At 37.0% G+C, this 13,410-nt stretch overlaps 1 protein-coding gene across 15 annotated transcripts in view; it reads right to left on the bottom strand.

Annotated features, from left to right (window-relative positions):
• The window catches only part of R3HDM1 (R3H domain containing 1), an 87,658-nt gene that overhangs the window by 22,470 nt on the left and 51,778 nt on the right, over positions 1-13,410 (bottom strand). For 10 of the 15 annotated variants that reach the window (XM_056349515.1, XM_056349520.1, XM_056349526.1 and 7 more), the window contains 9 exons: positions 12,737-12,796; positions 12,515-12,655; positions 9,882-9,990; positions 9,691-9,786; positions 8,264-8,301; positions 8,131-8,181; positions 7,752-7,978; positions 4,743-4,997; positions 1,381-1,535 (listed from right to left, as the gene is read on the bottom strand). In XM_056349515.1, coding sequence (XP_056205490.1) covers positions 1,381-1,535; positions 4,743-4,997; positions 7,752-7,978; positions 8,131-8,181; positions 8,264-8,301; positions 9,691-9,786; positions 9,882-9,990; positions 12,515-12,655; positions 12,737-12,796 — 1,132 coding nt within the window. The remainder of the gene's footprint in view (positions 1-1,380; positions 1,536-4,742; positions 4,998-7,751; positions 7,979-8,130; positions 8,182-8,263; positions 8,302-9,690; positions 9,787-9,881; positions 9,991-12,514; positions 12,656-12,736; positions 12,797-13,410) is intronic. The other 5 variants (XM_056349527.1, XM_056349530.1, XM_056349522.1 and 2 more) reach the window with 4 other exon arrangements.

Genomic DNA, 13,410 nt, shown 5'->3' with positions numbered 1-13,410 from the left:
ATTACCAAAAGAGGGAACGGATACCTTTTTTTTAAGCTCAAGACTGCACAGAATTAAAACAGAAGCAATTTTCAATATCTCTGTCTCCTAGCAGAAATAGATTTGCTTTATTTGTTATATATATTATTAGCTGTACGTCAGCCAAATTGCTTCTATTTAACATTTCCTGTTTCTTTTACAGATTTTTTTTTTTTAATTATAAAATAAAAACTACACGTGCATTCTAAATACAAGTTGTTTCAAAGCATCTAAAGACAGCATGAATTTACTAACCACAGATTCAAACATACGACCATCAATTATTCAACAATACTAAAATATTTTCCCTGGATGGTGGTTATTCGAACGTCAGAAAGCCATCATTGCTGATAATATTTTGGGCAGGTTCAACTCCAGTATCCACTCAGAAGGCAATCACTGAAGATTTTGTGAAGAAAACTGCAAACACCACATACACATTTCCATAAACTAAATAGGGACGAGGAGCACAAATGAGCCTTTTTCAAAACAAACCATCTCTACTGTGGCTTATATGCAGGTATCCTGAACAAAAGATTTAAACATGGAACAATGAATAAAGATAAAGATTTAGATGAAGTTCTATGAGTAAGTTTTTGATAAAATTTGAGAACAATTTAAAAATACCACAGGAGACTACAGCCAGTAGCTTGGTGCCTGAAATAGCTGCTGTGAAAAGAGGCAGCATTCTCCCTTCTCCTGACCATACACACTCTTTTCTTTTCTTTTCTTCTTCTTCAAGGGCTGAGGTCATCTTGAATCTGGCTTATTTTACTGAATTACTCCTGTACAAGAGGATAAAATACAGCCTGTACTCCAGCATGCAGTTTTGCGAGTAGAGTAAGCCAAAGTGCTGCTAAAGATGCGTTCCCAGCCTACCAGTCCTAAGCTACCTCTTTTGTGCCATGACTAATGCTTGTGCAGTACAGCCCAAGAACTCATCTGGCTTAAACAAGAAAATCTTAAGACAAGAAAACAAAGATTTTTGTTGGACTAACTCCCTTCCTAGACTGTTGACTGCATTACTGTTAATGCCAGGGGAAACCACACCAGTGTGACTACTGATGAAAGCAGAATCTTTTTCCCAGAGTATAGGTATGTTTTCTAAGCATGATATGTTCTTGATACCATAACATTTTCACAGTAAGATATCTTTATATTTTTTAAGAAAAAGCTGCCTACCCCATTCAGTTAGTAGCAGAACTGGTAGTTCTGAGAAGTGTGGGAGAAAAAGTCGTTACCCACATCTATTACTTCTTCACATACGTTTCAAGAGAACAAACCTACTGCTCCCTTGCTACCAGACAGCAGTCTGGCAGTATCAAGTCATCAATACAAGCATCATGTGTTTGACATGTGCACCTGTGAGAGGATGTGATTAGCTGCTGGCTGTTGCTGAGGTGGCGTGGGAAGAGGTGGCTGTTGAGGAGGTCCAGGCACTTGGGTCCTAACAGGTTGCTGAGGCATAGGAGGGTTGTACACAACTGGAGTGCCATCTGGGTTAAGGAATGGCTGACCTGGAAAGTCGAAAGAGAACAAACACAGCCACATGACAACCAGCTGCATCATCTAAGCCTGCAGAAAATTAAGACACATGTATTTACAGTAGGCAACGTGATAAAATAACATTTGAAAATAAGTGAAAGTCATACTGTTTAAAGTAACATTCATGCCAAACCCCCACAACTACATTTATAATGGCAATGACTAAACAAGCCTTATTTGACAAACTACATGCAGTTAAACCCCACAACATTTAAGGCAAACAAAGATACCCCACTCTAATTAGCGAACACAAATATTTACTGTACCCTGCTTGTCTTGAAAACTCATTTTTAATTAAGGGGATTGAAAAGGGCAGGCATAATAAAAGGAAAACCCTACTAAAAAAACTATTTCAAGGACTTTTAAAAAGGCAATTACATGAATCTCCTTTAATCAGTTTGAACACCAATCAGAACACAGCAGAGCTTAAATGCAAATACTTTAAAAACTACGTAAATTATAAACAAAATTCTGGTGCCTGGGTTGGGGAAAAAGCAAAATGAATCAAAGGAACAACAGATCAGCTAATAAGGACTTGCGTCTAGCTACTTAATGAAAAGTGTCTTGCATTGGCTTGTTCCAATCATTAAGGTCCAAATACCAATGTAAATTTTTCTCTCCTATGCTATAAATATTTTCTTGTCCAAGATTCTTTCCAGAAAGGTATAAACTAAGACTAAAGCCTCTGCACCCTAGCCAGGGTCCTGTCAAAGCAGACCAATGCTCCTTCAGGCTTCTTCGTCCCATCAATTTAAATGCAACTGGCCAACAGAAAACCGTAAAAGTTACTGAAGGACGGACTGAGGCAATCAATGCAAGGTACAGGCAGGAAGCATGAACAGACTTGCAAAAATAAACTACAGCAAGACTGCAGGTGATCAAGCTATATTCAATTCAGCTTAACAGATTTCTCTTTAATGCTCAAGAATTGGGAATGTCCATATAAATAGGGAATCAGATTTTCTCATTTCCTTCTACCGTTTTCTGGCAATCACAGGAGCTTAATTGTTTCTGTTTAGTGGCTGAGTAAGAACTGTCTTTTCCAAATTACTGTCTGCAGCTAATGATAAGAATGACTCTGTTGACCTAAGGTCATGAGGATGCTCTGTCAAGAAATGCTGAGGAACTACTCTATGTTTTTATGAACTCTTGACTGTCATTTGGAACAATAAAGCCAGATGAACAATTATAGACTATAATGATTTGAGTACATTCTAAGTCAGAAGTTTATCAGAACCTGGATATTCCTTACTCTGGAAGTGTACTTTGTCTTCCATTAGACACTCATCGGACATTAAAAATTTTGTTATGAAAGACTGTTAATGACTGGTTTAAATACATTGAAAATGGATAAAATGTAGACAGGATCACAATTTGAAGATCAGGCTAATTTTAATTAATGTCAGAGTTAAGTCTACAATCCTGCTGCTTTTTCTAAGGGAAGTGCAAGGACAAGATGCTTTCCGATGAAAAACTTCCACAAACGCCATTTGTTTCTCTGCCCTTCCCTGTTGCTATGTGGAAGTCCCATCAATGTAACAGGGAAAATGACCAACAGTACAGGAGGAAGAAAGTGAAACTAACCACATGCAAAATACTGACAAGCACTTAACTGAAATGAAGATGACTCAAAACCCACTATTTTTGAAATGAGAAAACTCTTATCATGTTTTACATGAAATTACTGTCAAGCTGATGGTATTGTTTCAGTGCCTGCAACATCTGTTTTGCTGTACAGTAACACTAAAGATTTTAAGCGTGGTCATGCTATAAACTCGTAATATGAAAAATGACAGCCAACATTCCTGATATTTAATACAGAGTACAAAGTAATCTCTCTAGTCTACACAAACCCTGAACCCACTTACTCTTCTAGCAAAACTTGTTCTCATATTTGTCTTCAGATGGTCACCACACACAATGGAAAAACCACGTGTAAGATGCACAACGAACACTTTAGAACTACAAAACCTAAGGTAATAGTTCTGTTGTCCAGAACCTAGATCTAAGATGGCAAATGCATCCTCTTCCAAATGCAATGGCTATCTATGAAAATTAGATGCTATAGCTAGTATTTGTAATGAACTTTTTAGCAAGACTGGCTTCAACTATTCATGTATACAGTAAAGGCATTTAAGAGAAATCTTAAAATGCAGAATCATTAATTTAAAAAAATCTCAAAATTTTGTATACAACAGCAACCAATTTAGATAAAGGAAAAGAAATTTACCTCTTTCAATGTTAAACTTTTTAGTTACAGAAAAGAAATAGTAACTGATCATTTTAACAACCCCAATCGAGAAAAATTTAGTTTAAAGCATCAAATGCAGTTATATTCAAACAACAAAGTCCACCTACCGAATGCTGGGAAATATATCCCAAAGTATTTTTTTATAGAAGGAAAACAAATCTTTAAACTAAGTATATAATAATTTTTGAAAGAATATGGTCAATAAATAAATAAAAGGCAAATTAAAACTTTCAGGATTTCTTTATGTCTACAATGAAGTAAAATTTTCCCCAGAGAACACTAACTAGTCATTTAATCCAAACAAGTAGTTGCACACCTACTTGTGTCTACATTACGAACTATCAATTTCCTACTGCTTATTAAAAATACCAGTTTTGGCCAATTACACCAATATTTATTTAATTCTGTTTTAAACTGACAGAAGTTTAGAAATACCATGTAATCTCATACTTATTTCTTTCGCTTGCATTAAGTCAGCGTCACAAGCATAAAGACATGTAACAAACAAAACGAAGGATGATAAACTCTTTCAAGCCAATATAAATACTCCTTCAGGCTCTGTCCCCTCACTGAAACTGTTTCATAGTAGCACTGTGAAAGACTTTGCCCCCTCCCAGACAAAGCCAAAACAAAGTTACTCTGTGTTCTGGATAATAAATCATAGCGTTTTCATATTTTGCGCAAGTCACTCATTAAAATTTCACATGTAAGTTAAAACTTTACTAGAGAGAATCAAGTGAGTTTACTTATTCCTTTGATCCTAGAGTCATGCTTTCTTTTTAAATTAAGAGCACTGAACAAACACAACCACAAAAAAAAAAAAAAAGAAAAAAAAAGAACAATACTGACATTCAGTCTTATGTAAACACTCGTGCATTTTTCTCCAAGTTCTTAATTGTAACAAAAACATCCACAAGCGTGTACCAACCTGTTTGAGGGTTGATCAGAATACTGCCAGGCGGTATGCCTGCCGCTTCCAAGGGAAGCAAAAAGAAGCTAGTGCTAGTAGGTGCCACTTGCCCGCTTATGCCACCATCAAAGGAAAGAGAGTTACTAGTGCTGACAGTTGGATAGACGGCGGGTGTGCCATGAGAAGGCTGGCTTAGAGCTGGCACTGGAAGAGGCTGCTGGGTGTGAGAAAGAGAACCCGTGGATGACCCTACACTACTAGAAGACTCTGAACCTAGGAAAGGAGTAATGAGAAATTGTTTTTACCTAGAGACAGAAACATCATGCTCACGTAAAATATATACTTGTAAATGCTTACCCTTAAAGCTCAGCGTTAAGTACATTATTAAACAGTGGCCTTTTCAATGAACTCCCCCTTCCAGTCCCCTGGAATACCGTTACAAGATTTCTTCTGTGAACCAAGGGTCAATTCAGCACTGCTTTGCACTGTCAAGTGAGGCTTTCATATCTAGCTCTGATTTTCTGGACAAAAAAATACATGCCCGTACATATGCACATGTGCTAACCTTCAGTCCATCTGCAATTCATGTAAGCGACTGGTCACTTACTCCAAAATGATGCACGCACGTATGTACCAACTGGATACGCTGAAGCGATGAACACACATACACAGCCTACAACTACAGCGTACGTGCCGGCCACAGGGTAATGCTGCTGCAGCGGCCCTTCAGGTATGCTAGCTAAATTCACATGCTCTTTAGACAGCCTGCATGCAAGCAACGACCATTTTCTTTTTGCTACTAGATGTCAGAGATCTTCTCTGACTCACCTGCTGGATAAACGGCAGAATACTAATAAACCTCAAACTATTTTTTTCTTCCTCTGACAATTTTCAGACCAAAATCAAGAATATAGCTGGAAAACATTAAAGTAATATGGTAGCTTTAGCCTAGTTTTATGCAACGATTCAAAGTGAGTATAAAATAGCTGATTGAAAGCTATAATCATTTTACAGATATGAGCGACTACAGACATTGCAAGGCAGTGGAGAACCAGACCCTGAGCGTTCTGAAAGCCAATGCATGCAGCTAAAAGCAATATTCCAAAAGTCCAACATGAAGAGGTCTGTAGAACTGCACTGTTCCTAGATCACTGTATACCTAGATCTTTAGGTAGACAGTTCATCACACTTTTTATTAAGTCTTTGCTATGATACTTGCAGTACTTGGAAACAGAATATAGTTGTTTAAGAACTCTTCATTAGCAGCCTCTATACAATCTAGAAGAGAAAGCAAGACTCAAAAAGGGCTGCGATGGAATTTATCTACTGTTACTTTGCAGCCCTTCATAAAAATTTTTAATTGTAACCCTTTTACTTTTACGTATGAAAAGACAGTACAGCTTGAAGCATTTGTGGATGGCTATTAACCTTTTTTTTGTTGCTAGATGAAGTGAATACAAAGCTATTAATTGTAAACTGGGCAAAAAAGCATATCCCCAGCTCTGTAAAACCATCTTCACCTGACCAGATTTACTTTGATTAGATTTGTTTACAAGTGTATCCACTTCTAGATTATGTAGAGAAATTAGACTGAAGCCATCATAATTAAAGCCAATTACATCCTCAATCAAAACGAACAAACAAAACCAAGTTTCAACACATGCAGCAAAATCACCACAACCTGTAACTGCAGTGAAGCAACAACCATCAAACAGGCAATTCTGAACGTTGAATGTTAACTCTCAGGATGCCAAAATAAAGTTTCCAGAAAAATTTTAAGAATCCATTTCTGTTCTTACAATTTAGAAAACAGGTTTGTAAGAACGTATTTTACATATACACTATTGTCAGGTTGTAGTTTCTTTTCAAGCTGTGCCACATAGTATTACTACATTGCTAAATGAAATAACTCAATGTGAGGGCATCATTTTACAGCACATGCAGAAGTACCTTGGAATGTATTTTTTTATACAAGTATACAAAGGAAAACAGAACTTGTAACTGTTTTACCGCATTAAGATAAAGAAGTGTGGTGATATACCTATAAGGTAGTGGTGGTTTAAGGGAAAGCAAAAAATTTAAACAGGTCCTCATGAGACAGACGTTGTATAAATATGATCAAAGCCAAGCATAATACAAGCAAGCAATAATATTGTTTTTTTTTACAGTTCTACTTCAAATTCTGAAGTAGTGCATCTGTAACCCATCCGTGTATTACAAGCCTCAAAATTCCTCACAACCATGATTACACCTATAGGGTCAAATTACACTGGCATTTGGAATACAAATATTTACTAAATTTCATTTTTGACCCACAGAAGATTTATATCCATATTTTCGGAGATTTTGTTTTGAAATTAATCACAAGTTAACACATCTTTGAAACCCAGACTCTTACAAAATGAGCATTTTCCCCCAACATTTAAGAATCTTACAATTAAACAGTACGCTTAGTTCCAGTGATCTGATTTTTCAGCAATCTAAAAATGATGTAAGCTTTTTAGCCGTATTCCTTTAGATTTAACATTGGCACTGAAAGATATCACAATAAATATAACTAACAACCCATAGTGCTGCTTTTCCCCAGCTAGTAGGACAGCAGCGCACAGTTTCCCAAGACTGCACAACGCGGCTTTGCCATGCTGAAACTAAGGAGTTGAACTCTAAATTTGTATTTCATATAAAGTACTTCTGTTGATAACCAGTTTCAAATCCTTCGTATGAGATAAAATGCATTTAGCTTAACACCATCTTTAACGGGCTTTAAAATTCTACTTCCAAAGTGAAAAGTCTTCATCTCATTTGTTACCTGAGCTCTTGCTCTCCAAGGCAGTTAGGCACTACAGGGTTAGGGCTGTAGTCGTTCTGTATAAGCAGCACCCACTGTATCCAGCGGGAGTTGTATACACGGAGCACCTACGGGACGGAAGCCTCTACATACGTACACATCTGCAACACGCATCAAGTATCAAACCACCAGTTATTTCACTGCTATGTAACTATGTATTCGTACAGATTTTATTATACCTGTCTTAGACAGCCTGCCTGTGCTTTTGCTGCTTCCAGAACTATCTCCTCTTGTCAGAACTGATATCCCACTGAAGCTGCTGGCTTTCGTTACAGCTGGCTTCAGATTGCGGATGGAGCTATCAGAGTCGGTGCTGCTCCAGGGACGGGGTTCACAATACTTCAGCTCATTCTCAGTACTGCTCTGATGGCTGTTGGCTGATCTCCCTGATGTTTCCTTATTGATTCTGTAAGTTATAAACTAAACTTTTAGCACAAGCATCAATTGCAAAATAAGGGAAAAGAAAAAAAAAGAAAAAAAAAAGAAAGAAAAGAAAAGGTGAAATGCATGCAGAATACTTTGGGATTTTATTTTTTTTTTAAAGAAAGCATCAAATACCTAAGTATCTGTCGTCTTTGTTGTGTACTATTAGTTTCTTCCTCCTGGATTCTGTTGACATTTTAATAAGATAGCTTAATATTTATTAAGAAAATAGAAAAATGAAACAGAATTAAACTGCAAATTTTCTTACCTTTTATCAGTGAAATAATTCTCTTGGGAACACAGGGACTGAGGGGCAAAGAAGTGTAGAAATTAATATGAATGGCATCTAGAACCCCCAACTACAGTGCAGTAACAAAACATGCTGCAATTTGGAGTCTTTTGTGCTATACACGGACTTTTACAGCACCCTCCTTATATTAAGCTGCCTGAAAACTTAACCTCTTTGGTGGATAATTTCCATGTTATGGGAAAAAGAAGATAATATAAAAAGGCCCATCTGCAGGAAATAAGAGTTAGCATTAGAACAGTTACAATGCTGACCATTTTTTTTTATATCCATGTTTTTCTGAAGTTACAATTACTCCATTGGGCTTTCGCTGCCTCCTGTAATTTCCAGCTGATGCGTGACTTCGCAAGTCTGTTAACATCACCTGAGTTGCCTTGTCTTCCGCTTGAAAGTGTGAAACAGAAGATGACGCTGGCTACTGCAATAATTACACTGAATTCTTTGGGTACAAGTACACATATACTAAAAAGCAGAGAAAATATACAATCAAAAAGGCTATTATTAATGTCAATTATGTTGTCCTTGACTGTGACTTTCAACACTTGGTACAAAGCTCTGCAGGGTAAAATACACGATAAATGAGTACGCAAAAAGAAAAGGTTATTTTACATTCAAAAGTCTGTTCTTTTTGTTTGTAACTAAGGTGAACAAAACAACAAAAAAGCGCTCTGGGAAAATACCTGGATATAGCAAATTAGCCTCTCAGAGCTCATTACTCTTTCTTCAGAACAAGAACCTGGTTTTAGATGTGTAAGAGCTCCAGATAAGTGTCAGAAAGTGGATTATTAGAAGTAATGCATATTTTTGAAGACCTATTTGTATTGTTTCACTCAAAATGATTAAATATAATCACTACTTGTGATTGAATTATAGTTTACAATGTTACCCTGTTTGATAACTCCAGTTAAGAGACTAGACTTCCAGATTTCTGACTGAAATTTCACATATGGGAACTCAAAATCGTTTTACTGTCACCAGCCATAGACACAAGTGAGGAAAAACCCCCAACATTTTGCTTTTTTTTGTTTGTTTTAAATAGGCTGTGCTGAGCAACAACTGAAATGACTGCAGTATCAAAACTCTAAATTAAATTTCAGTATGGGGCAAAATAATTCATTGAAATAGGTAATGCTAGATAATGCACCAAAATAATTCCTGAAGGTTGCTAGAGTTTCATGCAGTAGTGCTCAGAGAAAACAGAAGATTTCTCATTAACTTCGGTGTCGTTTAAAACTCACTCAGGCCACACTAGTGATTCTTATCTACTCAATCGCCTTCAGAAAACAGAAAGTTTCCCAGAAAGAGGTATCATTTAACCAAAACCACAGATGCACATATGTGTGTGAAGTATTCATACAAAACACCAAAAGATTTTCTTTGATACATACATCTTGTGCAAATATTCTTTCTCTAGCTCTCTGATACTCTTCTTCACGTTCTTCTATGGATTTACTTCTTCTGTCATCTTTTAATCGTATTCTCATCTAAATTAAGTGATACAGTGTCAACTTCTACAGAAAAAGTATAAATACACAGTCAAATACAGCCAGTGCAAGGCAATAACCCATACATATTTTACCTGGTTGTCATCTTTGTCTAAACTAGAGTTATCTCTTTTAAGGATGTACCGCTTCTGGAAATCATCACCCTTCTCATCCTTTATATGCTCACAAAACTTTTGGTCAGGTCTGTGGAAAGTTGTTAGAAAGAAAGTATTTATGGTTTTGTAAACAAACTTACACACAGCGGAGCAAACTGAAATATACTCAAGATTAACATTACATATACTTAATACTCTAACTGAATTGACAGGCTTTGGTTGTCCAGGCAATGGAAAAGGTACCAAAAATGTAAGATGATGTGTAGCCCTGACAAGTCCTGTTCCTGAGACATAACAAACCTGCTTTTAAAATCTCTTCCTCCTTCAAAGCTTTTGCTTCAATTTCCAATTAAGGTGGCAAGCAAACCACATGCCATTGGGGAATCAGAAGTGCTCTTGAATCCAGACTGGTGCCATGCAATGGATATTGGGCATGCATGGAAGTGAAGATAGGTGCTTTCTGCTAGAGCTGTAATATCCCAGAATTCATTTCAAGGGAAAACAGAAGATAAGAAGATAGAGGAGAAAGCATTGAAACTTATGAACTTCTAAACCAAAACTAAGTAGAAATAAGCAAGAGAAGAACAGTACAATGCAGGCAAGCAAGGGCTTCATAAGATCAGTGAGAGGATGAAGCAACAGATATATATATATATTGTTTGGCTATTTTATCTACTTTGTGAAAGAAAATGAGATATTTTGCAAACTCTTGCTATTAAAAACAGATACCGAGTACCTAAGACAACAAAAATATTACTATTGTAAAAGAAGTTCTCAGACAATCAGGAAATATTTGTCTAATAAAAGACAAAACATATTTTTACTCTTCTCTATTTCTCTTTCTTTATTCGTTACCCAGGACATCTGTGTAGAGTCAGGAGATCTTTCTCTATAAAACAGCCAACCCTAACTATTAGTTACTGGATGCCCAAACATAATTAGCAGGCATTTCACAGAACCTTTAGACTGTCTTACCTCTTTCTTTTAAAGGTCCCTGAATTTACTGCCCTGCAATCACCAACTTCCCACTCCACTGAGACGTCCCAGTATGCACTGGGTTGTTGATGTCAGTAACATCACTGATCGGCGAAGGAGCCGGGAATCTGCCTATGAGGAAAAGGTAAGTTTGGTTTTATTCAACATGGAGCAGATCTCCAAGGTTTTCTTTCTAAATTCTTATTTTATATCCAAAGCGATTTAAAATAAGAATACTGAAAACATTAAGAATCTTAATGTCTGCAGGTTAGATGAAATGCCTGCTAATTAGTAACTACACCTATAGGGGGCTTCCAGAGGCCATAAGCTATTTAAATACAGCCTAGAATAAAAAAATGCATAAAAAAGAAGAAATCATCTTTTAATAGTTCTTATTCCACATTTGAAGTGCTAGAGTGAAGCTTCAGTCTAGAGAGACTGGTAGATGCAAAGGCAACAGAGTCGAAATGTACGGCTTTACAAGTCAGTTTATCGAGCATGTATAGCCAAAGCAAAAACACATACAGGAATATGTAAGGTATTTAACATATATTAAGGCTCTCTGTATTTTTCTAGAAACTTTTGAGGAAGAAACTGTTTACTGAAGCAAATTTCCAGCGTGGCATGTCATTTTGGTTCTACTGACTCTAAAGTTAGGGTAGACAATCAGATTTTTTTCTCCCAAAGCTATGGAGAGTGTACACAGAGACTGGGATTAGGATGCAGGTGCTATTTTCACGTTCAAATCATAGAGTACTTCAAAAAAATAATGGTGTCAAGGTAAATGCTTTTAAGTTAAAACTAGAAACCAGGTGGCATAAATACACCAACGTATTAGTCCTTTGTCTTTAAGAGAGAATGAGGAGACAGAGCAAGTGCAGAGAACAGAGAGAAAAGCTGGGTCCTTCGAATGAAAACAACACATAGCTTTTGGAGTTGCCGTGGCCCCCCCATGCTACTTTTTTTGTAATATGGATTTGCCTAGTGGTTTCTCCAAAAGCTCCCCAGCCCTCACAGTAGAGTAGCATGCCATGACTTGTTAACCTTGTTGACACTTCCACTGATGAGATGTCTGTCTTCCCTGCTATGCTTATTTTGTAAGGCCACGTGAGATCTGTAAGCAACATCATTCCAACAAAAGACTTCAATGCCTGAATTTTCCCAGTAGATTTTTACAGTAGATTTTACAAAAGCCAAAGTTGTGCAAGTCTTGCCCTCTCCCTTCACCAAATCAGAAATGACCCTGTTCTAAGTTAAGAGCTGATTCTGCTTTCCAAAAGAAACAAATAATGTACTTTGCGCACTTTACTGGTATAACTCTTTAAACACATAAATAGTTGATATAAATTCATATTCCACAGAAACAAAGTTAGCAATGTACCTCTGCAGGAAAAGCCACAAGAATTCTTAATTAACAGGTAGCATCCTTTTTCCCCCAGAGTTTAAAAACGAAACAGATCACATTACTACGCAGCACCTGAACATGAATGGTAAAGATCTTGCAACTATGTCTCCTTGATGCATGGTTCCCCGTGAGTAGATAGACCCCTGCTGCTACAGGTGCAGCATCATTGCATAATATATCCCAGGTGTTAAATTTATGCATCAGAAAGTTTTTTCAAGACTTTTACACTTACATTCTTGTATTGCTAGTTTTATTTACTATGACTGACTTCCCGCTCTGGTCCACGTTGTGCTCTAATCCGAAGTAAGCAGCTACCCTGTGCAACAGCATTCTATGGTAAGATGTCATTGGGGGAAACTTTTTTCTTGGAACTCTGGAAGAAAGGAATAGTAGCTTGATTTAATAAACAGGAACGCTCTTGAATTCTTTTTTCCTATAGGAGTACAGTACTTACTCATTATTACCAATGAAATCTAAAATTTCCTGTTCTAATTTCAGCAGCATCATTCTGTCCCTGAAAATAAAAACACAGCAACTCACATATGAGACACTCCAATAACTGCAGTTGTATTCATCTTAAGAATACACAGGTAAGATCTGTGATCAAGGGTTGACGGCAGACTGTAAACAGGACTACCAGGTGTCAAATGCAGGTTTTTTTCAGGACAAAGTACTAATTTTTCACTAAGCTCTATTGTACTTAACCTGCCCAGTAAAGCATGCTGTTCTCATCTCAGAAATCAGAAATACAAAGATTCACCAAGCAATCTCTGCCCAGTAGGCTCAAAAGAAAGTGCAGTCATTGAGAAGACCATCTCAGGAAGAAGGAAAAGCAGTGACTAGGTTGTTTCTTGTCAGTTAGCATGGGTGAGATTTGCAGAGGCCTGAACTGGCCCTTGGATTGTGAAGCACATCACGGAATCACTGAGACACAGAGTGACAGAGTACTGATAACAGGAGGCACTACTACAACATATCAACAGCCAAGGGGTTAAAAGCTGGCACACACTGCAATGTTATGAGATATTAAGAGAATACAGAAGAGCTAAAACTGAAGGTGATAGAAATGAACATTAGTCTTAACGCTGATGCCAGTTCCAATAAATTATTAACGTCTAATGAAATTGA

This window comes from Falco biarmicus, chromosome 8 (genome assembly GCF_023638135.1).
Source record: "Falco biarmicus isolate bFalBia1 chromosome 8, bFalBia1.pri, whole genome shotgun sequence".
NCBI lineage: Eukaryota > Metazoa > Chordata > Aves > Falconiformes > Falconidae > Falco > Falco biarmicus.
Note: the sequence above shows the minus strand (reverse complement) of the source record. Positions and strands in the feature narration are given on the sequence as shown.